Here is a 27,148-nt window from a genome sequence, read left to right as displayed (position 1 = left end):
TGGTTTTGATACTGAATTTACAATAAAATTAAAGTCATGACATACTTGCATAGTAGTTATGTATTTGCACAGGCAGGTACAACAATTTTAAGAAAAACAGTACCTACCTATTATAATAAGTTATATTAATAACTACAAGCAAAACGTTATGCTTATGAATAATGCATACCACCATTGTGGTGAAATATTTCGATTTTCATGAATAGAAGATAGGTGTTCATACCTAACAAAGGTACAGGATATGGATGCTAATTATCCTATTGATCATTCTATTCATGATGTAGAGATAGTATTCAAACTGTAGTCAATAGCTTCTAAGAATATAAGATTTCATCTATTCAGTCTTTGGTAATCCAGCCTCATTCAAGAGATGTGACCCATCAGTTATTTCTGTAGGCCCTTCACCTACTTTTGTGTGAATCACATATTTGATCAAATCCTGAACCTGAGGTTCAGAAATACTCATCAATGCTGGACTTAAAGCCTCTTCATCACTACTTAGACCAGTTATAAAGCTTTCTGGCTTTGATGAAGGAAAGACATGCTTTATCAAAGATATTACTTTGGGTACCTCATCTTTAAGTAGGTACAAACAAGCATTTGGTCCGGCATCAAATGTGTATGCCACTTTTACACTTCCAGAGGCAGTATTGTATTTATGAATTAAATCAACAATGAAATGAGATACATCAGTCATGTACACGCATGGAGGATAGGAATCTAAAGCGACTGCGTGGAACTGATTACTGTCCTTCATAGTAATTTCTGCAAACTTTGGGAAATCTTTCTGCCTTATTGCCTGTATGATCTCCTCAGTTCTCTCCGGTACACAATACTTTACCCTATGTTTTAATAGTTCAGAAGTTTGTGTAGCTATTCTCATGCCAACTGTAGAACTAGTTTTCTTTTTAGTGTCACCGACAACTAGTATGAGGGCATGCATTTCAGGCCAGTGTGTAGAGTCAACAATTTGAGTTGCTACAGAATCTGTTCCATTTGGGTTGATGCCTGCGTGCCATCTGACGAAGCCACCGTATACACTCCTACAAGCACTGCCTGAGCCCAGCCTAGCAATTGAACTGACATCAGACTTTACCTTGTAAAGTTTCGCCAGGGCAGTCACGAGACAGGCATAGCCCGCAGCAGACGACGCTAACCCAGCTGCAGTAGGGAAATTATTTTCAGAACACACATGAACTTTCCTCTGTAAGAAATCTTTACTAACACTTTTTTCAGCGGCAGCTCGCAACTTAATTTCTCTAAGACAGTTTTGAAGTCTCGGGCTATCGAAAGATTCCTTCTTCCCATTCAACCATATTGCATCTTCATTAAAATCTGCTCTTGCGCAAACTGATGTCTTTGCGCACATAATACTCGTGTCTAAAGTAGCACTAACGGAATCATTTAACGGTAATATTAAATCTTCGTCCCTTTTGCCCCAATATTTTATTACAGCTATGTTAACCGGTGCTATCACTGTTATAATATCACTCATGTTGAATATTAACGTTTAAAATCTGCGATAATTTACTAAACTACTTTGAAATTAATATTTACCGGCTATTTTTGAAATGACGTGCGGTACTGCTGGCGTATTATGACAAATTATTTTTTCTTGTCAGGCACAGGCACAGGCAGCCCGCAGCAGCAGTGAAGCTCTCGCTTCCGCTCTGTCAATTTGTTGAAGTGATGACGGACGACAAACAAACGATTAGAATAATATGAACGAAGCCAAAAAGTATTCAGTTCATGTATTTCTTACTTGTTTCTACTACCATAGTTAGAACGAGATGCAAAAACATGCATTTACGGCATTGGTTGATTTTCAAAACGTCATAACTATATTACGGGTGCGTTCGCAGAAAACGACGTTTTATAGCATTTTTATTGTCTGAATTCTTCTATATGTTCCTTATATAATTATAACTTTGTGTTTATTTCCATTTAATACGGTAACTTGGCTTTAATGCAGCGAGTTAAATATGAAAGATTTTTTAAATTAATTTGGTGTTACTGAACTTATGATTGCAACTTCAATCCTAGCGACGTCTTTGGGAACTATGGTAATCCGACAAATTATGAAAGGTCTCTTGAAAACGTTCGAAAGCGTTGATGCGGTTCACCAGTATTGAAGTACGAAAATGCGAGGGTGTGGAGGTAGCGGACACGTAGATTTGGTTGGATCATACTATACATTTCAATTCAACGCTGCCATTTTCGTTTTGTGGCACGGTTAAAGCGGCGGTCTGAATGTGAATTTGCTGAAATATCTACCATTTATTTATTTACAAAGTGAGGAAAATATATTGTAGTGCGATTGTTTTCTCGTAAAACATCAAGAAGTGGCGATTACAGTGTTTATACCACCGGATAATTGTTGACTTCATTGGGTGGAAAGGGTGAGTAGGTACTTTATATCAATATTTCGGGGTTTTACAGCTTAGTAATCTTTCCTTATGTTCCGACACCTTTCTCATAAGATTGGCCGTAGTTACCTCATTATCCTCTGCAGAGTTATATGCCATTTATGTATACTTTTTTGTATTCGCAATTGGCTCGCTAAAATGGGCGTTGTGATGAAGAGTGAAGGTTTATCATTAGATAAATCGTCACCGCGCCTTTTAATGATGCTATTTACTTAGTCAGGAATTGTAAGCAACGTCTTATGTTATCACATCGCTTAATTTGTTAAGTTTTTTGACATAATATGGGGCTTTATCAGTAGAAACAAATTACCGATGTAATGTGGATTCGTTTGTACCGCAAATAAGGTTTACGTGAGTATAATCCGTTCATCCCGTGAACACTGTATTAATAATCATATTCCAAGTAATTTATATAATGTGCATTCAAAATAAACAATAATAATCCTTGTTGAATGACTGTATCAAAAACTATAATGTAAAAAGCACATTCCCACTATTGTAACAGTGTCATAATGTTTATTAGACATCTTAGTTATGATTCACAGAACTTCCATCTCTGCTTGTCTATAGGTACATGCCTACATCCTACCTACATTATAATACTTTTTTCTCTCATAATACACAGGACTATTGAAGTTTCTTATTGATTTCCTATTAGCAGTATGAGAGAAAACATTTTGGTTATTATCAGATACAGTCTGTTTAGGCTAGGCAAGGAATCTTATGTCAATAATTAAGTCAGAATACATTGAAATCCATATTCAATAGAACAAGCACTTCACATAGCAACCAGGTAACATTGATCCCATACACATAAAACAAAACCCCATGCTTATAGTATTTTTTAAGCTATGGTCTTACAATTATCCTCTAACTAAACTATGTGTAGTACACAACAAAAGGGTCATAAATAAGGAAAACTTTGGCTTAAAGCCAGTTTACTTGAACAGCATTCTCACCTGCTAATCTAACTACCATAGACAGCGTTTTAAAATTCATTAAACCTTTGTAGTGACACATTTGAGTACAACCTTCATACATGTGACTGTGGCTAATGCATAACAGTTGTAGATATAGTTATTGATGCATTTTGCTTAACAGCTGTGTTGTTGTTGACAATTCACTATTGTTTATTTTTCTGTTTGTAGTTTGGTTGTCATAAGAACTGGTTGTACACAGTCCATTATGAGTTCGAATTTGGAAGTGTTTGAGGAGCTTTCACCTTTTTTTTGCACTATGGTGGAGAAGTATTTTTTTTTTCAATTCTGCTAAGGGGTACTATTTTATATTGGTTTCGATAATAACCCCATGCGTTCCAGAGGTTTACTGAAATTGTTTTAGAACTTGCAACTTATCATCAAGAAAATTACTTACTACATTACCATTAATATCTTATCCCATAAGGGGTGCACCAGCAACTTATTTGAGATCAGTTAATTTGTAAATTAAAATTAATAAAAATCACAATAAATTAATATCAAACATAAATCTTATTTCCGATGTCATCATACCTACTCCATTGCAAACCATCAGCATTGTTACTAATTTAACTATTAGTGATAGTGAATATTATAATTATACAATTGATTAACATATTCTTGATTAGCTGTAAACATGCAACTACCTGACTGGTTAATGAGTATTTTACTGAAGTCATTAGCGGGGAACGAGTTTATAAATTAAGTGTAACATGCACAAGTAACAAAATGTAATTATTGAATTAGAAATTATCATTAATGTAATAAGTATTGGCATTCAATAAGTGCTAGCATATAAATAACAATTAGATGAATTTTATTTTAATTATCATTTAAAGTTCTCTAATTTTGCTGTGTGCAGAGCAGAAGAGAGTGTCAGATACTTACTTAAATCCACCCATATACTTTCTTTCTGTACCTGTTCTGTTCTATTGGTTCTGTATCATTGGTTACCATGTGTTCAGTAACTCCATTAAAAACTAGTCCAGAAATAAAAATGAAGCCTTTTATTTTTTTTTAATAATATTGACTGAGTGCCCCAGTGCAAGGTCATGTTTTACCTTAACCACCACATTTTCTTACTCCTTCCCCCATTATACATAATTAATGTAAATAAACTCAGCGGCTAGTCCACACGGCACTCATTATGCGCTAGTCGACATCCTCCCGCGACCACGTGACTCGGGAACGGAAGCTAAGCGTTGACGCCTGAGATGCGTACGCGCAGACCCGTGTTGACTAAGATATTATTGTAGTTGTAATTATTTACATTGTTAATGTGTTGTAGTTACAGTTACACTTGTAGGTTGATGTTTAGTGACTAATTTTGATATGTAAATTGTAATTCTCTTTGTTAGTTATCAAAGACATGGTATACTCAGGTCCATGTTCACTGACATGCATAAACTTTAGAAAAACGGACGTTTATGTTGTCGGTGCACTGGGACCCAAGTTAATTTTGATTTGGTCGGTTCCTACTTGTTCCTTGAAAAAAGCATTTTAATTTCTATGCCACTATCAGACGAAATACATTCCGTTTTACTCTGTTTCTTTCCTAATAAATAAGTTTTCGTCTAGACATAAAATGCATTTAAAAAGAAACCGACTATGTTGTAAATAAAAGTAATGCACGGAATGCGATAGTACGTAATATTTACTCCACTAGTTACTAAACTTATCTCGCAATGTCCACTGCTCCAGATTCAACTAAACGTTTTAAAGAAACAAACTTCGCTACCAATAACTGAGAATCCAAAGAGCAGCGCAGGACAAGTCGGCTGCAGACTGCATTACTCAACCGCAATGATCTATTGATTTCCGCAGACACGCCTACGACGTGACACCTAGTTCGTTAGAAAGTTACGAAGAAATGCCCTTGGAAACAGCCTTTAGGCTTCATAATAAGCTCTCGTCACTGAGATGCTAATGACCGCAGCCGAGAAATTAAGTACTAAGGCTATTTTCGTGAAAAGTGGGGAATCTGCTGAGTAATAACTTCCAAAGACTCGCTAGTGAAAATTTTCTAATCTATATATTTAAAAATGAAACCCGCTTTCCGTTGTCACGACATAACATGAAACCGGCTTGACCGATTTGGCTGAAAATTAGAGGGGAGGTAACTTAGACCCGGGAGAAGGTTTTGGCATCCGGCTACGGGATGCGGGTGAAACCGCGGGCAAAAGCTAGTTTTTAATAAAAATTGTCGTTATAGACTGTCTATGCAATGTATCAAATGATTTATCATTCAGATGTGCATCACTGCACTCAATAAAGACCAAGTAACAGTATCGTAGAAGAATCACGCTATTGTCGAAATTATTCACCATTGACGCGTGAAATCGTAAACGATGCCGCACGCCGATTAACTTACCGTAAGACTGAATGAAATGTACGGCTTTACACGAGTTCTTAGGACGACAAAATGACCCTCTACAATTAAGCATTGATTCAGGAATCTTCTGGATTCGATTTAAGGGTTCAATCAAATCAATCGAAGCTTAGTGCCCATAATTCTGGAAGGCATTGAGAATCAGAGATATTCTAAAGTTCTCATTCAAAAGTGTCAATAGTCGGCGCCATCGACTGCATGCCATTATATTTGATACGTGTCCATCAAGTAAAATGATCACATTTAAATAAAATAAAGGTGCCTCTGCAGTGGGGCGTGACAACTCCGAAATAAACAGGCTGATACATCTATCTATTCAAAACCTAGAAGTATTTTTCGTAATTGTATGTACCTAATTGCTCAAGATTCTATTGAGCACAAAATCTGACCCCTGTTATTAGTTAGTAATCCACGTTTATTTGAAGAACATAACATTGCACAGGAATATGAACTTCCTCAACCCTTTTAGGAATACTCAAAACTTGGACATGGTATGCAATAGTCGTCAATGTAAACGCATAATCATTATAACCGCTATGTGGTGCTGTGTTCTCCATATAAGTCTGATCGTTGGATAAAAGAGCGTACATTTAGTATTCAAGATTGCATTATGAGTGAAACATTGCACTACCCAACAATTAGACATTTCTAATTGGGCTATTGTACGTTTCTTGTACATTCTACGTGTGCTAAATTATCTGTGGCCTGAATCTTAATGAGATTATTTCAGATGCTGTCTGGTCCGCTGTTTTTACTATCATGAATTAGTCTGGTTAGGTCTATGCTGTCTGGTTCGCTGTTTTTACTATCATGAATTAGTCTGGTTAGGTCTAACTGGATTGGATACGGCAGAGCACACACTTCAGGTGTGCCCATCGTGGGCTGAACCCCGCCGCGCCCTGATGGCAGTGGTCGGGAACGACCTCTCACTCCCCAGCGTGATTGCTTCCATGCTGGGAAGTGAAGAGTCATGGGAAGCGGTAGCCTCCTTCTGTGAAGACGTCATGTCTCAGAAGGAAGCGGCGGAGCGCATGCGGGAGAACGACCCTCTCGCGGCGCCGCACCGCAGACGAAGAAGGGGCAGAAGACGGCGAATACAACGTCCGTCCCCGTCCGCCCCGGGGGGTGATCAGCGGGCGACAGGCGCGGGGGCGCCACCGCCTGCATCACAAGGATCAACCCCTGCGCTCCGGCCATTATAAGGACCCTTCCCCACTAGGGGGAGGTATGAGGGGCCTGCCATAAGGCGGGCAATCGCCGGTGGGGGACTGGATGCCATGGATTCCCAGACCCCCTCCACTCAGGCGAGGTCGGAGTGCCGCTGGGCCTTTTTAGTGGGTATACCGGGAACGTCTTTACCGGGGAGTCCCACATACCCCTCTCCCGTCCCCCGATGGGAAGGGGATGCGTAATAGCATTTTTAGCCCAGCGACAACAAAAAAAAAAAAAGGTCTAACTGGATTACTTATTTGAGGTAACTAAATGGCGCAGAAGTCACCAAATTATTTGTGATCCTAAAGATCAAACTCAGGCTTGTTTACTGTTTGGAACTAATACGCTTAATAAGCTTGGATGGGTTAGTGTCCGATTATATTATTGATCTCAGGCTTACCCATAATTACATAAGTCTTTCCTAGTTTGTCTGTTTCCAAGTATTCCCAATTGTACTTGTGACATTTATACAGGCTTATGAGTCATCAAGTCATTTGTTTGTTATTAATTGGTGCTGCTTTACGACCAGCAGACAGGAATTGAAGTCAGAGTCTAGTCACACATGTTTTGTAGTCAACGAACTTTTCTCGATCAATTTAAGTTTTTGTACGTCTGAAGTTCGATCTTAGAAACGTGTTTCACATAACTGAGTCGGTGTGTCTCCCTACAGAAAATGCATATTCACGGACGGTGATTCTTTTTCATCCGCAACTTTTTAATAGGTGTTTTTTCGAGTATCTATCCACATGTGTTGGCCATTAGTAAATTCCTAGTAGGTGTACTAATCAGGGTAATCAGCTAATTGCATCTTAACGTCGCCTCATTACTCCCTTAGTACTTAATCCAATTATTGTTGGTAAACCTGCGACTAATTACTTAAATACTGCCTACACGTGTAATGCCGGACGGAATGTCAACCTGGGAATTTTTATATACGCACCTAATGTTGTAAAAAAATGCTTAAAAAAATACATCCAATTCTTCAACAGTTTTTTTTAAGATCCAGAAATCCTAAAGTGCATTTCATTTCGCAGCATTTTGTTTCCAGTTGTTCTTTCTATCATGCCTTAGGATAGACATAATCAGTCTCGCGCAAGGATTGTTTGTCCATTGTTTGGAACAACAACTTAAAATGAGGAAACTACTGAAACATACGTACTTCGCATATTGAATGTTATGAATCAATTAATAAATGCAATTCTTTTCCTGTGTATTACATAAATAAACTGGGGGACTATGGAATTGATCAATAAAATAACCAGTACACTTAGATATCCTTTTGCAAAATATACTACTAAATGGTCCTAAAACTGTTTTTCTTGCGTAATTTGCATTCGGAATTAAATTGAGACTATATTTTTAGTCGCTTCTGGAGCTAATGAAATATAGAGAAAAATCAGAGGCAGGAAGAACAGAAACTGCATAGCGGCACTGAAATCTGACGCAAATATTACTAAAGTTTGTTGGGCGTCTTCTCCTTGAATATTTGATATGCTAGATTGAATAGCCAGACAGATATTAAAAACTCCAAATTCCATCTTATTTGATAATTCACTTTCGCTGTTCGTCTCAAATGATTTTTTCTAGCTGAATTACACACTGGTCTTTCAACTTTCTTACATTAATGAAATACATGAATATGCTTATTATAATTAAAAATAAGAACATGTTTTTATTGCATTTCTCTGTACAGGATTTAAAATGTGCAATCGTACGAGACGGGCTGCTCTAGTTAGTGACGTATCAGAGCGGTATCAAACGCACGCCATAGCACAGTAGGTTATGTTATCTACAATGCTACTAGCAACAATCGACTTTATTTGTAGCGTGACAATAGCTATAATGCTTTGTCTAACTGCCATGGCGCTAAGGGTGGGGCTATAGAGGAAGCGAGCCACACTACGGAACTGCAACCCGATAGTACCAGTCATTTGCAGTTCTAAATTTACTTCTTGTCTACAATAAATATCAGATTTCATGATATCTTAAGAGTGAAAACATGAAACAGTTAAAATTACGTAGATATTATGTTAATCTGTTCGTGAAGATTAGAAACTAGCGGATGACATCATAACTAGGAAGTTGTAACCGCTTATGAAAGTAACAGTGGAATTAATTAAAGAGCATCCTCATTTCTTAAAATATGTATTAGCATCGGTATCTAATCATGTATTTATGACAGAACAAGCCAATACATCATTTGCATTTCCTCTTTTGACATATGAATCAATGTGGAAGACTTAAAAGGCCTATATTAGTCGCGTTTATCAGCACCTGACCCAAAATCGTGCAGAGAAAACTGGTCAGTAATTCGATACTGTCAATTAGTCAACGTCAATGGATTTGCACGTCGCCTCAACGTCTCATTGCGTGTGCGCATGTTCGTGGCTCTAAACTGTTAATTTTCTATCGGACCGCTGTGACAGAATACTTTCGACGTAATTATTTAAAAATGTTAAGCGGCTGTCAGGCTGTCTTGCATAGATCTCTGTGATTAATCGATTTGATATAATTTGTGATGGCGGTCATAATGTTGTGGCTTTGTGCAATGTAATATTGAACACTTGTGTTGATACCGACACTTTGGAAAGTATAGCCAAACCAACTGTTAAATAAAATAATTAGTCTTAATTAAAACACTTACATAATCCTTAATCTACGATAGATCTCTAATCACGCTGCATACTTACTGAATTTATCCACGTCGATGATTATTCAAAAAGAAAGATATCCGATACGCAAAAATTGCAAGCAAAGATAGTTAGCCTAATCGTTTCGTATAAATCTTTTGCGGAAAGAATACCCGATGAGCATGAAAACTACAGTATGTTCGTAAAAAATGCATCGTGCCTGCAGTTTTAATCGTCCATTGAATTCTTTATAATGCAAATCGGTTTTTACGGCCCAGTTTTAAATTGATTGCCTTGTTTTCAGGTCGATAGCTTTCAGTTATTATTCATCCAGTTCGGTATCGTGATCGGGGATCAGTTTTCCTTTGCAAAAATGGCTCTTGAATACTCTTGATGTGTCTAGTTTTGGTATCACAATGGGAATGCCCTATGACCGCAGCGTTCAAGGAATGCCTTCGTATATAGACATGCTTGGCATTGCAGCAACATCCTTTGAGATCGTGTGTTGCAAACTTTAAAGAAGAAGCAAGCTAATATTCAACAGACGCTCTTAAATATACAGTCATCGTTACGATTATAAAGAAAAACAAAATTTAGTTCCTGTAGCAAAATTCTAAATGGGCTGTTGATACTTCAGATGTGAAAGTGTAGGTACTAAGTTTCAACTTTAAAATCTTCTTTACGACTATCCAATTGAAAACGTCGCAGCTATCTCGGTTGAATACTTTATCTGATATTCTTACGTATTTATCAAAGCAAACAAGCAAATTATCTAATTAGGTGGGACTTCGGCGCAAATTCGCGCAAAAAATCTCTCGATCTCGATATATTTAGGTCTTGATTGGAATCAATAAGCATTTAAACACACCTACCTATCTGTATTGTCTCTGCTCTGTCTGTCTTGTCTGATACACCAACTTTTTGTTCAAGTCGTGTATTGGTGTTTAACTCTCAAAGTTTCGCTCAAAGAAGATTGTACTCCCAAATTTTGTGATGTAAGAGATCTTCAACAAGATTTTAAACTTTACGTGGATTACTTCGCCATTGTTCTCCTGTTTCACATTACTGGAGGTACATGATGGTACGTCTGAGTATTGTAGCAACTTTGTATTTTCCGAGGTGTGGTAGACTCTTACCGGTAGTTTGTACATTATTATTCCAATCGCATTTCCGATGGTATTATTGCAAAGCTAATAATAGTAATAATGCTGGCCTTCGTTATTAGCAACTTGTATATTACGAACTTAGGTAGAATTATAGGAGTGTTTGTCCATTAGTATTAACAGCCACCTAAACTTAGTTATAATCTTGAATAATATATGTAATGTTGTTTCGTTGCGTAAGCTTTAATACATTACAATAATTAAATCGCCTATAAATATGTATTTGCACGTTAGAATCAAATTAATCACTATTAAACTGGTGTTATACGGTCACTTGATTACGTAGCCGTTGAATAAACATTTTATTTCTCCAAAAACACGAGATTTCTCCTAATAAAAATCCTCGTAACATGTCTTTCTAAGCTAGAAGGTCAAACAAAAAAGATCCAAAGCATCGATCTTGAATGATCTTGACCTTTGCAGTGCACCATCCTTAAATTGTCTGTCTCGACTCTAAGGTGAATAATTCTCATCCCGGGGGCCATACAATACAGTCACGGAGCCTGAGTGTGGAGTATTCCCGCCTCAGTCGGGTGTCCCGTTCATGAATGCATTAGGAAAGCGGATATGTCAATTTGATCCCGCACTCGTGCCCAGTGTAATGTCGCCATGCCGTCTGTTTGGATCATTCCTGTACAGTTAGCAAAGGGTTGGTGATCGTAAAATTTTATCATCGTTGTCACTTTGGTACTGTGTTTATTGACTGTAGTAGATTCTATATTGAAATATTTTCGTTTTATATTGTACTGTATTAGATGCTGTTTTCAAGTTTTGAGGAATGCAAGACTTACAAGATTGAAGAAAGGCTTATGAAATAATACGGAGAGATTTGTAGCTTTCTCTGATTAGATTAGCTTAGTCTAAAAAGAATAAAGTAACTAATTACTATGCAAGCTTTGAATCTTTTAAATTATCTATCGTCTTCTATGTCTACAATCACTTTTATTTCTCGAAATTGACTTCACGTGCCGTACTTGATTGCGCCAATGTTGAAATTGGTCGTCTCGTTCATTTCATTTATGTATACGTCAGGCGTTATTGTATCTGCACAATTGTCTACAATTAGCCTAATAGTATTTGATGATCTAACATTTTAACTATTTGTAACCTATTGAATATCTGCTAGACACGTATTATTACTACTATTTGAAGGTGTCTCGCTATATTCGGGCTGGTATTTGTATGCTTCTTTAAAGGTCTTTTAGAATGGATGTCTGAAGGATATCAATTTTCTTAAGAGCTCTGAGACGTGGAGAACAATAAGAAAATTGATTGCTACCATCCTTTGTAGCGTTTATGCGACATTGAAACGGTGACTATTTAGAAGTGTTACATCGGTTCTCCAAAAATCTTCTGTTTAAATGACGTTTAGTAGGTGAAAGTTTATAGCTATTCTAATAACTTCGATGGCATAACAAACATTAATCCTATGACCTTGTAGAGCTGTGAACTCGCAGTCAGTATGTCCCTAAAAATACCATTAGCGGACGTAATATGTCAGTTCCGTTAGTTTCGCAAAACGCAGGATAATCTAATCATGCGCGGGCGCAGGACATACGCGTCATGTACAGAAAATAACTGGTGTGAACACTTATGAATCAATTTGTTTGTTGATCGAATAATGATCTTTGTTTTGTTGCATTGTTCTAGTTATGTAATGGCTTGATAAGTTGATTAAACTTGAAAGTACTTTATTATAATTATTATGTTACTTAAAATATCATCATTTTGTTCCCTTCTCGTCGTGAAAAAGTCGTGGTGGCCTAGTGGGTAAAGGACCAACCTCAAGTATGAGGGCGCGGGTTCGATCCCAGGTCAGGCAAGTACCAATGCAACTTTTCTAAGTTTGTATGTACTTTCTAAGTATATCTTAGACACCAATGACTGTGTTTCGGATGGCACGTTAAACTGTAGGTCCCGGCTGTCATTGAACATCCTTGGCAGTCGTTACGGGTAGTCAGAAGCCAGTAAGTCTGACACCAGTCTAACCAAGGGGTATCGGGTTGCCCGGGCAACTGGGTTGAGGAGGTCAGATAGGCAGTCGCTTCTTGTAAAGCACTGGTACTCAGCTGAATCCGGTTAGACTGGAAGCCGACCCCAAAATAGTTGGGAAAAAAGGCTCGGAGGTTCCCTTCTCTTTTGCAAACGGTAATGTGAGTTTAACGACGAAATTATTTGCCTGGTAGTACAATATACTAACATGGGTGTGTTCACATTCCAATAACCATTGAAATAACACTAAACTCAAGTTATACTAGTAAACAAATGATAAGATATGTTAGCATACCATATAGCAATCGCGTCATAGCAACTATAAAAGATGAGCTAACCAGGATTATAGACTAGTCAAATATGTGTAAAGTACTTAGCTAAAGGAGGTAATAGAAAGTCCAATCTTTGCCCTTGTGGTGTACTTAGTAAATATCATTTTGGGTCCTTTGGTCCAGGTAAAGGCTAGGCAGATGATGATCCAAGGTCCTGTGTCTCCATAATCAGATCTCGAAATGTGTTACCAAAAACGAAGCTGAAAGCCCTATCTATCTTTTTCCTTAGAATTAATTTATTTGATATCTTGTAACACCAGTTTTAAATGTTGGCGGCATCTGACATACATATTTGGCGCGGCATTACTAATCGGCTCCTGCGCAGCTCTATTTGTTTATTTAAGTAAAGTTAAGTACTGATTTAAGCAAATATTCATATAGCCTAGAACTACTTCCACCTAAGTCTGAAGTGTTTATGCTTGTGAGATTTATTATTTCTGCTACCTACATTAGCTACATTATGTATTCCCAGCGTGGGACAGCGGGTATTAAATAAATCTCACCGAAGGTTCTAAGAGCGATTAGTGGATGCTGAACATGGAAAACAAAATGACGAACGAAGATGTCATTATGTAAAATGTCCTAAGAAAGTATCGTCGCCTTCGGAACTCATCCATTTCAAAAACTAAATCACCAATCAATCAAGACCAATCTTTTACAGATGTTTCAACGAACCCGACTGCGTCGTTACTCACACTAGTATGATCTTTGATGTCGCCCACTGTGCGTAGTTGACCTAGAAGATCCTGACCTACCGGCTTGATTGCATCTCCATTCATCCTTCCTTCCTCCGTGATGTTGAATCTAATTCAAACGTACGCGATTACCGTGTGGCTAGTTACGGGACCGGTAGGACTGCTTCTCAAGCCTATTTGTTTAGTTAGACATTACAGACTCTTCTACTAAGTGATGCACTTAGCTATGAGCAAATAGTACTTTATTTATAATTAGTAGCCCTGAAGATACACCATAAATCACAATAATTTATCTATCTATTAATTGATCAGCTTTGAGTATTGGCATGGTAGACCCAAAATTAACAATCTAGTGACGCACAAAGGATGACCAGTGACCTAAATACGGATAAACAGGACTCTCCTAGGAACGAAACTTAATTGATGGATGGTACATACCCATGTATTTTAGTCCTAAATGGCCAACATTCATTATATACCACTCCACTAAATAAAGGTCATTGACTTGACCTAACAATTTTGGAGAAATGTACACGCTAACCAATTTAGTGTTCGCCTGATAAGGGTATCAACTGCCTAGTTAGTTTAAATCTATGCTATCAGATTACGCGTCTAGCAATTAAGTTCGTAATAGTATTTGTGTTTAAGGTTGAAAATCCTAATGCTTATGACGTAACATCTTCAAGGAGCGATGATGTCAATCCTAGTATGATAGGCATAGCCAAGTTGAGAATGCAACTCTTGCATGCTGATGTTCTAAGTCGAATCATAGATAATGTTCTTGCGTGCATTTTAAAATTGCTTTTTATCGATCATCAGCGTGATTTATCGTGTTTTTGTAAATCATAGTTAAATCACGTAGAACTGCGTATTGCTTAGTTCCAATTCGTGCTTGTGTCAAATCATTCGAAATTCTATTTCAATCAATGACTGTGTGTTTCTTAAGTTTTTTGTGAAATCTTCGGAACTTGTACAGTCCTTTACTACTTCAGGTTCAGGTAAGGTAAACGTATTTAGTCTTTCTCAGACCTAAAGTTAGTAATATTATTAGTTTGTCTACCATTGCTCCCAAGCTTTATCATTCCATTAAATTCACTTTCATGGTCAATCCAAAGGCTTTCATGGCGATTGTTTAATCAATTATTTGTATTACCTAAATAATTTCATAACTGCTATAAATAAACTATCAAACAAATGATCTAACGAACTGTAATTGAATAGGGAAGTAATAATCATAAATATTAAGTAATGAACTTACCTAGGTATCGTTAGTTATTTATAACAAGGTTTTCAATTTTAAAGCCTTGTTAGGAAGTCAAACATTATCACTAGCCTTAGAAGCATTCAAATTAAATGCACATAAATTTTTATTTTTAATATCAAGGGATTAGCAGCTTCTTACTCCACTCCGAATGGTTATCATCTGCCTAGCCTTTTCCCTACTATGTTGGGGTCGGCTTCAAGGCTTACTATGTTCCACTCTGAGTGATATGACATTAAAATTCATATGCTCAAAAATAACAGTTTTCTGTGATTTACGAAACTGGAATAACGGAACAAATAGTACGATAGCTGTAATCGCTGCAGTCATTGTGATCTAATTGCTAATGTGACTAATTACTACTATTGTATCATAGTAAACGTGGGAAGTTTGTGATACACGAGCACTGAACATAAAGGCGATAACAGGTCATTTGAAGATTCATCTGACGAAGTTTTGGATAAATGATGTCGAAATTTTTGCTTGTAATTTGAATTTGTGAAGTCACTTTCGAAATGCAAATGAGTGAGAAATGTATTTTGGTTTTAATTATTCAGTTTATTAATAAGAATTTCTAATCGATAGACAAACAAGCAAGGAACATCGTGTTCGGTGATGGTGATGAAAATTGATGTAATAGTTTTTATTCTCTAGTTATTGTGTCTCCTGGACACACATCGATATATTATTATACTGTTACAGTTAGAGCATTAACAGCAATAACAGTTAGCATTATGATTTAAATCTGCATTGCCACATACTGTTTGGTTCTATATTGTTTTGATTCGGCACGGCGCACGGCGCTGACATTTCGTAACGAAGCCATTCTACCATTCATTTAATGCCAGTAGTCTTGATGCAAACCTTTGTTCAGGAGGCATAATCGATGCTGTAACATCCAATTATACTCAAAATGACTCAGTATCTTTGTTGTTATAGTCTTTATTTATGAAATTCATAATCGTCTGCGAAAACTTAACTTCTGCAATGCGGGAATTTTGGAAAGACTGCCATTTGAGTGAAAGTGGCCGTGAAAGACATGTCTGGCAGTCTGTAATACAAGATAAACATACGCTACCAGTAATGCTAGCATACCTACAGTCGTCTAGATACAGTCCTTCTATGCCTTACCTTTAAAAGCATTCCATTATGGCGCGAGAATATCTACCGGAACCGACTTTAATTGCATTGACAGGATTCCTCCTTTCACTCCGGTACCCTTTTACCTCTGGTTCTGCGGTATAAGTAATAGAAATGGCTTCAGAATTCTTAAATGCTATAAGTATAAATCTTTGCAGGTTTTTTCTATTAGGTACCTTATTTATCGCGTGTCGTGCTGATGAAACGTCTGCTAATCACGTATTGGTTATTGAAGCGTGTCTTTGTGATAGAATCTCGGTTTTGTTACTAATTCATTGTTAATGTATTTTTTGCTGTATCAGCTGATATTGTCTGCGTCGGATTGAGAATAATGAAATTCTTCTCAAGTTCTCCTGTTGTAATCTTCTCAACTTTTTCTAATAATTCTTATAAATCTGAACAACTTTTGCCAAACGATTTTTCTTTTTATGTTATGCAAACCGAAGTAGGCAGTGAGAGATACAAATCATTCTCCTTGCTCTACGAGGTGCTTGACCTCTGCTACACAGATGTGACAATTTCAATTTTCGCCTCTATAGCACTTACATCATACCGTCCTAAATATAGTCCGGATAAAAGGTACAAACTGCCACTTGGCTATTTTCGGCATGCGTGGTCCCTTCGGCGGTGACGTGAACGCCGATTAAGGGATTTTCACACGTGAATAGGCACGAATTAACCTTGTTCACCTGTACGATCATATAAGTATTATAAACCTTCTAAAGCTCCTAATTATTATGTTGTTTGGCGATCCTCTCGGACGATACCAACGGCAGTTTAAACACTACAGCTATAAATTATAGCCTAGATACAGTTCTCAGAAAAGCCATCGTTTTTAGCTGCGATAATAAAGGCCATGTGTGTTGTTACTATCGAATTCACAATATTGTCTTTAATCTATCTACGCGTGGTTACCGAGTATTTTCGTTCCCTTTTGTAAAACGAATTGTAGTACCTATTTGAGTAACCAAATCGATTTCTCGTAATCTATAGTCACGAATATTATCGTGTACGGTTAAAGGTCGTATTGCTGTGTTACTTTTGATTAGGCTTGGTTTGATGCGATTTTCTGATTGGCCTCCTTGAAACCAGGCCAAGCTTAGGCTCAGGGTAAAGAAAATGCATCAAGATCTTGTGTCAAAGATATATGTATTTGCAGCCGTTGGCTTATATATTGCTTCAGACTGGTTTTGTACTGCAGAAGTTAGAGTAGGTGCTCCAACTGTTATTTTGATAATCCTGGCCATATTTTCAATTGTTTTTCGCACAATTTGGCGGTTTCGCTAACTTTCTGACACAGAGTACCTAATGTATTGTGACCATGATCTTGAAAGTCAGTGTTGCCAATAATAAGTTAATGAGTTACCAGTGAAACCACTAACGGAACTAAAACCCAATTCCCACTTCCACGATAGCCGCACGCAGCCGTCACGCAGTGTAAACGCGCGGATAACTTAATAACGTTTAATTACTAGGAACAAATGGCAGAAAGTTGAAAAAAGACGGAATTTTCACACTAGCATCACGTATGGCCGTCCTTTATATGGAACAAACTTCCGTCCGTGGTTTGTCCATAAAAATTACTTAGCCTATGTATTAGGTAATCAGAATCAGAGTCTGATTCCAGACTATCAGTAGAAAATTTTATCTTCACATCCATTTGGGAGTGAAGAGGTAACAAAAACACATCGATACTCGCAATGTTTCGCGTTCAAAATATAAGTGTGCTACAGTTAACTGCAAGTAAGGTGATAATTAAAATTTTATGTTCTTGAAAACATGAGTTTGCGATGTATTCGAGGTTAGTGGCTAAAGCGATGTAGCAATCAAAGGTATCATGTTTTGTCGTCGTGTAACGGGAATCGTCAAGATATAAATGAGGAAACGGGTCATTTGCAATATAACTGGCATAAGTTCGAAGTGTTGGTTATAGTATGGGCTATAAACTGGACATGCTAGAACATAATATTTTTTACACACGCATATTTGGCCTACAATCTGAAGGTTATTTTTACAAGTTGTTTTTCGCATCCTTAGTTTTCTACGCAATTAAAATGCCTGTATCAATTAACCAATAGTATCAGTAGTAATAAGTCTTGTAGAGGAAAACATTTATATTATTTTCCATTATGTTACGTGAGGAATTGATTGTTTACGACACCCGGAAAGGTGGGGTATTAGTAAAGGAGTTAAATTCAAGTTAGCGTGTCATAGTATCTACATGCATTATAACATGTCCTGTGCGCTGGCTGAAATCTCCTTAGAGAGAACAACAGTCTTGTCCGAAAATCGGCCTGGACGTCATTGTCTACAAAATACATTCTACAATCTTGTAAAAGAATAAGATATCTATCTTACATAGCTACTATTCTTAATGTGATGCGAAGGTTCATTGACAAAGATATAAAGAATTTGTTTCATTTAATTGTCACGTAGTCTCTAAACTTGTCACTTGCAAAAATGTTTATAAAACTTTGCTCCAAACAAACAAGATCTATTGCATGGGAAAATAGCGTTCTGCTCTTACGAAATTCATGTCATCAGATTCCCTTTTCTTCTTGATTTTCTCCTCCAGTCAGACTCGGCAGTTGAAAACTAGTTCTGCCTATTTGACCTCTACCATCCACTAAAGACCCATGGACTTATCTAAATAAATTCACGGTTTCTGCTATATTTATAAATTGTTTCTTTATTTCCAGTGATGTACACGAGGTAGCAGAGCCGCGCCGCAGCCATGCCGCTGCCGAAGCGCTGCGTGGAGCCCGTGCACGTGTCCCGCGGCACGGTGCCCGAGCGGCTCCAGGTGCCCTCGGAGCTCGAGGCCGTCACTAATGGGACGCTCGCTAACACTGTCAGGTAATATGGCACTCGTAGAGGACTGGCTGCTGCCAGTGTGTACACGAGGTAGCAGAGCCGCGCCGCAGCCATGCCGCTGCCGAAGCGCTGCGTGGAGCCCGTGCACGTGTCCCGCGGCACGGTGCCCGAGCGGCTCCAGGTGCCCTCGGAGCTCGAGGCCGTCACTAATGGGACGCTCGCTAACACTGTCAGGGAATATAGGACTTGTTGTGACTCCCACCACCAGTTTCCTAAGGGAACTGATTTCCGCACTAAGATAAAAAGTATAAGCTACGTTACTCTCAAAATTCAACACAATTCGTTCAGGGGCTCAATTCTGCTAATGTAATCGTAGCGATTGGATTGCAATGGAATCGTAGCGTATCGAGCCCCAGTAGGCTCCGCGTGAAGGAGTGACAACATACGCACCCTCATAAACTTTCGCTTTGATAGTATTAGTGTGATGAAATATCGACATCAATGAAAATTGGTCACAATTTGAGCTTAACACTCAAACAAAGAAGTAATGTTTAACAATAAGCAGATTTTATATGTGGTAGATTGCAATTCAGCGAAGTTTTATGAAGACACAGATTGACTCGAAAATGTTCCAAATTGTGACTAAAAGGAAGTGTACAATAAAGTCAGCTGACTCAATTATCCGATGCGCTTGTGTCAGTAACATTGGCTACATCTGGTGAACAACCCGATTAGTATTTCCGGAATCGGGTTTTTAACCTTGAATCATGGGGCTTCCCGGTTTCAGGTCAAAACGATGGGATGGAGGGTATAATTAATGGGTATATTTTGATTTGCCAATATTTGAGAATAAAATATGTCAGAAAAACCTAATGAAATAAATAGTCAATTTTATTTTTTCTCAAGTTGCGCGACGTCTGTTAAATACTGATTTTGTCTTATTTTATTTTCCCTAATATGTTTACATTGCAATGATTTAATTAACACATACGCATCTGTTGTTTTGCCTACCAAAAATTGATTTTGACATCAGCCCTATAAAAGTAGGTAACGTCTAACTATGTATATCTCTAGTGAGAAAATCAAAATATAATAGATAGGTTATTGAAATCCGTCATAATTTGAGGTACATAAGGCTTTATTCTTTATACCTCTTAAGACCAAGCTAAAACGTGCAGGTATGAACAACAATTAATATAACATATAATGTCAATGACGAATGATTTGCGATCTATTTATAGCGCTAACCACTAGGATTACGTCCTTAATAATATGTACCATGTATTTTCCTTTTACAGTTACGTCAAATTATATCTAAGCTTGAAAAAGGTGTTTGACGTTCGGTTTTACAGCTTTATTTTTCGTAAAAAGGTTACCGCATTAGATATTAATAGGAGCTTAAGGATCTTGATTAAATTATATGACGCGATTACATTTCGTTCCAGATGTGAGACAAAAATTCTAAATTCGTTTATTTGAATTATAGAAATATAACTATAGTCTATCAACGAACCAAACTGCATGAACATACTCTATACTTAGCAGTTTTTATTTCAACCACAAAAACATAAGTACGCTGCATCCGAAATAAGTTGCAAACAAAAAATGGTTCTGCGCAGCAAAACAGCTAAAATAGTCTGACCTGTTTATTTCGGACGTACTGTAAATCTAAGAAATATACATTAAACTAGCTTCTTCCAGAAGTTTCACCCGCCTGAAAACTACTTCGCATACATGGATAACAAGTAACCTACAGCCTCCCTTTATAAATGGACCATCTTACACTGAAATAATTTTTGAAATCGTACCAGGTGCTCCTGAAATTAGCGCGGTCAAGCAAACAAACAACCTGTCCGCTTCTTTTCTTCAGTATGGATTCTTCTTCTTCAGTATTCTAATAGAAATCTTCTTTTGGCAGGCAATTATCATCCCTATCGAAACATGCGGAGGATATGTTCGGCGAGTTGACGCGGGAGGCGACGAACTTGGCGGAGCGGACGAACGTGCTGCAGGCCCGGATAGACAGGCTGGCTATCAAGGTCACGCAGCTCGACTCTGGTGTTGAGGAAGGTCAGTGCAGTTGGTTATTTATCGAAGAAAAGGTACTTTGTGAAATAACTTCATTGGCCTCCTTACCATGGCATTTCATATTATGATGTTTTGAAAGAATACAAGTTGGATCTTTTAACTGATTACTTTTCTACTATTGTCATTTAAAAAATAATGGGACGAAGTATTTTGGTCGTTCTCGTAGAGAAAAGAGGTTAATAAATATGCCTTCAAATTATGACTCAAATGAAAAAGCTGCGATGAACAAACTTCCGCTCGTTTCTTTCATCCTCTAAAGTGTGACTGAGGATCAAACATCCAAACTTTCACTTTTATTTTAAGTCCAACATGCAAGCGATAAACTAACCAAACCCCTTTCAACTTCCAGTATCACTACAAGACATACAAATGCGCAAGGCTTTCCGTTCAGCGCGGTCGTTCCAACAGCAACTGTTTTCCCGCAACTCAATGCCCTCGGCCATGCTGTCGACGTACGCGCGATGCGACCGACCCCCTCCACTGGAAATGCTCAACGAGTTCAGAGACGACGGCAGAGATGCCAGAAAGTTCTATACCGATCCTGATTACTTCTTCGAGCTGTGGAGACGGGAGATGCTGCAGGATACTGAGAGGATTCAGCATGATCGGGGGAAGAAGGTGAGTCTTTACGTTATTCAATACAATATGTCATTTAAACTCATCCAGTGAAAAAACTGTCATAAATATCTGTCCGTCTGATCTGTCCGAAAGACAAATGTTTGTGGTTACGTGTTATGTATGGGGGGAGTTTACAGCGCCACTTCTTTTTTCCAGCAAAACCACATAGGAAGTGGTAAAGGATGAGCGTTTTGGCGCCTGTCTTTTCGTTTTGATGTTCTTAAGCCTAATTTGAATAAACTTTTTTTTTACTTTAAGACCTTTTTGTGTACCAGATGCGCCAAACCCGCGGCCCCGGCAGCGCAGAAAGCCGCGGCGCCCGGCGCGTGCGGCCGCCGCACTCCACGCGCGACCGCCTCAAGGAGGCCGCCGTCACGCGCGGCGAGCACATCATGGCGCCCAGCCAGCTGCGCCACTACAACATCGAGCCACAGTACAAGCCTGACCCCGTGTATCAGAGTAAGTTATCTGACTAGCACTCCACGCGCGACCGCCTCAAGGAGGCCGCCGTCACGCGCGGCGAGCACATCATGGCGCCCAGCCAGCTGCGCCACTACAACATCGAGCCACAGTACAAGCCTGACCCCGTGTATCAGAGTAAGTTATCTGACTAGCACTCCACGCGCGACCGCCTCAAGGAGGCCGCCGTCACGCGCGGCGAGCACATCATGGCGCCCAGCCAGCTGCGCCACTACAACATCGAGCCACAGTACAAGCCTGACCCCGTGTATCAGAGTAAGTTATCTGACTAGCACTCCACGCGCGACCGCCTCAAGGAGGCCGCCGTCACGCGCGGCGAGCACATCATGGCGCCCAGCCAGCTGCGCCACTACAACATCGAGCCACAGTACAAGCCTGACCCCGTGTATCAGAGTAAGTTATCTGACTAGCACTCCACGCGCGACCGCCTCAAGGAGGCCGCCGTCACGCGCGGCGAGCACATCATGGCGCCCAGCCAGCTGCGCCACTACAACATCGAGCCACAGTACAAGCCTGACCCCGTGTATCAGAGTAAGTTATCTGACTAGCACTCCACGCGCGACCGCCTCAAGGAGGCCGCCGTCACGCGCGGCGAGCACATCATGGCGCCCAGCCAGCTGCGCCACTACAACATCGAGCCACAGTACAAGCCTGACCCCGTGTATCAGAGTAAGTTATCTGACTAGCACTCCACATGTGGCGTCTCCATAACCCCCCACCCCTACCAGTTGATACATAAGTGCCGAGTGTAGAGCAATTTTCCGTAACGATAAAAAATTTGGGGCAAACTGGTAAGTGTGTCACATAGAGCAACGACTGCCTATCAGACATCTTCAGTCCAGTTACCATTGCTGAATTATGTATCAATGAAAAACTGCCAAATATGTGGAACAAAATTTATTAATGTATCAATAAAGTATCTTTCATCACCCCTATTTCCTTATTTTCATACGTAAAGCTAACACAAACTCCTTGTTACAGCGACGAACGTTTCGGATGGCGGCTACAGAGCGTCACAGAACCGGCCGCCTTCAGTACAGCCGGCGCGGCCCAACTCCATCGAGATTGAGAACACGCAGAACAGACAGCCCAGGATAACTGGCAATGGACATGGTGAGAGCATCATATTAATTGAACCTCTACAGTTGAATCCGTTTATAATGACATCGAAGGGACTTTACAAAAACGTCATATTAAGCGGACGTCATACAAAGCATATAGTAGAAAATAAAAAAACTCCTCATTTTGTCAGTATGAACGTTATGTACATATTTATTTAACTAGACAAAAACATAAGAGAGAGTACAGTTTTCTCTGAATTAAAACAAGTCGTCGGATATCGCATGACTCTCCCGATTATTGTTGAAGGTAGGATGCAGGTTAGCCTGTTATACATAGGTACAATAAGCGACATGTCACTATAGGCGAAGTCATTATATCCGACTTTTATTGATAAAGAATTTTATATGAGAACCAAACTTCTTAGTGTAATTACGTCGTAATAAACGGATTCTAGGGTATTTCATAGGTGGTGTAATGGAATTTTGGGATGTTTTTTACAACTACAAACACATGTTTTCCCCACAGTAATGGTAGCAGAAGAAAGCCCGTACGGTTCAGTTGGCGGCGAGCCGATCTACGGCGGCAGCGGCGCCGGCACCCCGCGCCGCCAGCGCCCCTCCGTGCCGCCGCCCGCGCCGCCCGCGCCCACCCACGCCGCCTCGCCGCCGCCCGTACATACACCCACCAGGTAAAAAAACTGTTACTGTTACAGCCTTTTTATCGTCCCACTGCTGGGCTGCGGCCTCCTCTCACAAGGAGAAGGATTGAGCATTAATCACCACGCTTGCACAATGCGGGTTGGTGATTTCGGACTATAAGTAAAAAAACTAGCCTTCCGAAATTCTCGACAACAAGCTCACATTCTTCTCAGAGGCTGATCCTACATGATGATGTTCTCCTAGCCGGTTATCGGGTATGGCGGCTGTTCTCATGTAAGGATTATATAAGGAAGTATACAGGATTATGTAAGGAAGATTAGCCAACTGCGCAGGACATATAGTGCACAAGCATTTGCAAAGACAGGTGCACTCACTATTCCTTCACACTCATAGTCCGATGGGAGGGCAATCCGACACCACCGGAGAGAGATCAGGCGGATCAGGTATAAATACGTGCCTTCCGAAATACTCGAACCTTCCGATCATCAACAACAAGTTCGCGTTCTTCTCAGAAGCTGGTCCTTCATCTTTCGAGCCTTTTCCCAACTTTCAGTCTAACCGGATGCAGTGGAGTACCCATGTCTTACAATCTGATCTCCTCAACCCAGTTACCCTGGCAACCTGTACTGGATTAAACTGGTGTCAGACTTACCGGCTTCTGACTACCCGTAACGACTGCCAAGGGTGTTCAATGACAGCCGGGACCTACAGTTTAACGTGCCATCCGAAACACAGAAGCTGGTCCTACATACCATAAATGTGTTATTTAAAGATGGTTACCATGGTCACCAACTGCTATGCTTATATTTCAGGTCAGCGCTGCCTCCGCCCCCGCCGCCGCCCGAGGGCACGGTGTCTCCGCCCATGATGAACGGCGCCTCCCCCCCGCACCGCACCGCGCTCGACGCACATCTCGACCACATGCACGCCGTTATAGGTAACATACCATCGCAAAATATATAAATTGTGCTAGAGCATTTATATATTTCATTTTAACATAATCAAAAAAAATTTTTTGACATTAAAAAAAATTGAATTTTATCAAGTGTCCGAACCATTAGTAAGGGAAATTGACAAAAAAACAAAAACAAAACCACCATATGCCACCATGGTAACAATATTCTAAAGTGTGAGAAAATGTTCGACTGAGCGAAGGTCGTTTCCCAGGTATGATGTCGTCGGAGCAGCCGGACGGGCTGACCGCGCTGGGCGTGCCCGCCCCGCCCGCCGCGCCGCTGCCCCCGCCGCGCCGCCCGCGCCGCCCCGCCGCCGCCCGCGGAGGACCGGCCCCGCCCCCCATCGCCCGGCGCGCTGCTGCGGGGGGCGGAGGCGCTCAAGCCGCCCCGCCCCACGCCCGACCCCCAACCAGATCCACGGTCCGATCTGCTCAAGGCTATCCGCGATGGTAAGTCTCCTGCTTCTACACCTGGCTATCACTTCGTCCAAGATTTTGCTCGCGTTTCGAGGTAACTGCGTTCCGCACCTGGATAGAATGTAGCCTGTGTGCTATTTTGTAAAATTTAATCTAACAATTTGTCCATGAAAGAGTAAAAAACACATGAAAAACATACATTACATGCGTTATTATTTTTCAGGCATTAAACTGCGCAAGGTCGAGAAGAGATGCGACGAGAACACGGGGCGGTACGACACCCTGCGCGGCGCGCCCGTGTTCCTGGACGTGGCCTCCATCCTCGCGCGGCGCGTCGCCGTCGAGCTCAGCGACACCAGCTCCGGCGCCGACTCCGACTCCGACGACTCCGACCAGTGGACCGAGTCCCGCGCGTGACGCCGCGCCTCGCCCCGCCCCGAGCCGCCGCGCCGCCCGCCCGACCCCGCGCCGCCCGCGCCCGGCGAGCCCGTCGCCATCACCCTCAAGCCCGACCCCGCCCCGCCCGCGCCCGCGCCGCAGCCGCCCACCCGCTCCGATGACACGTGCTATGTACGCAACTCTTCCTTCCTCAGCCGCGACATTGAAGCGCAGAAGTCGCGCAACTCTTCGGGCCAACGTCCGCCTTCTCCCCCGCGCCGCGCCGACAACACTTCCGTTAAATCCCCGCCAGTGGTCAAGTCTCCACCTGTTACATCTCCACCAGTCACGTCTCCGCCGGTCAAGTCTCCACCTGTCACGTCACCACCAGTCAAGTCTCCGCCAGTCACGTCACCGCCGGTCAGCAAAACTCCACCTGTTAAGTCTCCACCGGTCAAATCACCTCCAGTCAAGTCGCCGCCCCCTGTCAACTCGCCGCTGGTGAAGTCTCCGCCAGTGCGAGGTGCCCCGAATCCTTTAAGCGGCGTTACCTCACCCCCGTCCAGGAGGCCCACACCGCCGCGAGGAGACGTCATATCTCCACCAGCGACCGACAACAAGCCAGCGCCGCTTCAGAAGGTTGACGACGCAAACAATGCACCGCGCACACCCTGGCGAGAGTCTCCGGTCGCCAAAGAAGGACCGGTCAAACTTGAAAAGCTGTCTATAGCGACGACAGAGATTGAGCGTCCAGTGGAGAACACTGAGCCTGCGAAGGTCGAAGAGGAAAAAGTTGATAATGACGTAGAAAAGGTCGTTGAAAAGGCGGAAGAGTCGAACGGGGTTGGTGACAAGATAAAGAAGTTTGAAAAGGCGGCTGAAGACGCCAGTGGGACTACTGGGCGCCTATCACGGCCAGGGTCAGTGAGGGGTCGGCCGCGCACCGAGCGGCTGGGGTCTGACAATAGTAGGGAGGACCTGCCGCCGCCCGCCACTCCTTTTAAGGATAACGTGCACTTTGAATTGAACGCGGCCGAGCGTCCGCCCACCGTGCTGGAGCGACAACAGAGCCTCACGCGCAGCGCCGCCCCGGCACGCTGGCAGCGCGGGGATGCTGTCGCTGACGGTGACAAGCCCCGCCCTGAACCACAAAAGATTATAAAGCCCGAGTTCAAGCCGATGCCGCCACCCGTCGACGTGACGATCCGCTCGCCCAGCCTCGGCGCTAAGATACCCGATCAGTTCCCTTCTCACGGCACCGCGTTCCGCAACGTCGCCTCCCCCGACCCCGCTCGCTCCAGGGACGTCCACAAGACCAACGACGATGTAAATACTCAGAATAATTTTAAGACATGTAAATTTAAAACGAAGGACAAGTATTCGGTGAGCAAGGGATCGAGTTACTTCACCAGAGGTTCTGAGGAAATCTGGCTCGTGAAGAAGAAGGATATCGAGGAGAT

The 27,148-nt window shown here is 41.1% G+C and overlaps 2 protein-coding genes across 2 annotated transcripts; one reads left to right on the top strand and one right to left on the bottom strand.

Annotated features, from left to right (window-relative positions):
* Positions 1-251: 251 nt before the first annotated feature.
* Positions 252-1,619, bottom strand: LOC110380524 (diphosphomevalonate decarboxylase). The gene has a single exon (XM_021340522.3). It carries the CDS (start codon positions 1,493-1,495, stop codon positions 335-337), a length of 1,161 nt encoding a protein of 386 aa, XP_021196197.3. The 5' UTR covers positions 1,496-1,619; the 3' UTR covers positions 252-334.
* A 520-nt stretch (positions 1,620-2,139) lies between these two features.
* LOC126056611 (actin-binding protein WASF3) lies at positions 2,140-25,741 on the top strand. The gene is given in 11 exon segments (XM_064039038.1): positions 2,140-2,399; positions 18,917-19,073; positions 20,950-21,101; positions 21,469-21,737; positions 22,013-22,196; positions 23,199-23,330; positions 23,805-23,967; positions 24,751-24,875; positions 25,106-25,197; positions 25,199-25,343; positions 25,534-25,741. Coding segments are annotated over 10 exon segments (1,578 nt in total). The 5' UTR covers positions 2,140-2,399; positions 18,917-18,951; the 3' UTR covers positions 25,728-25,741.
* Positions 25,742-27,148: the final 1,407 nt, after the last annotated feature.

Source organism: Helicoverpa armigera, chromosome 18, assembly GCF_030705265.1.
Source record: "Helicoverpa armigera isolate CAAS_96S chromosome 18, ASM3070526v1, whole genome shotgun sequence".
Classification (NCBI taxonomy): Eukaryota; Metazoa; Arthropoda; class Insecta; order Lepidoptera; family Noctuidae; genus Helicoverpa; species Helicoverpa armigera.
Note: the sequence above shows the minus strand (reverse complement) of the source record. Positions and strands in the feature narration are given on the sequence as shown.

Coding starts and splice junctions, on each gene's coding strand:
- LOC110380524 (XM_021340522.3), bottom strand. CDS start 1,495: ATGAGTGATATTATAACAGTGATAGCACCGGTTAACATAGCTGTAATA.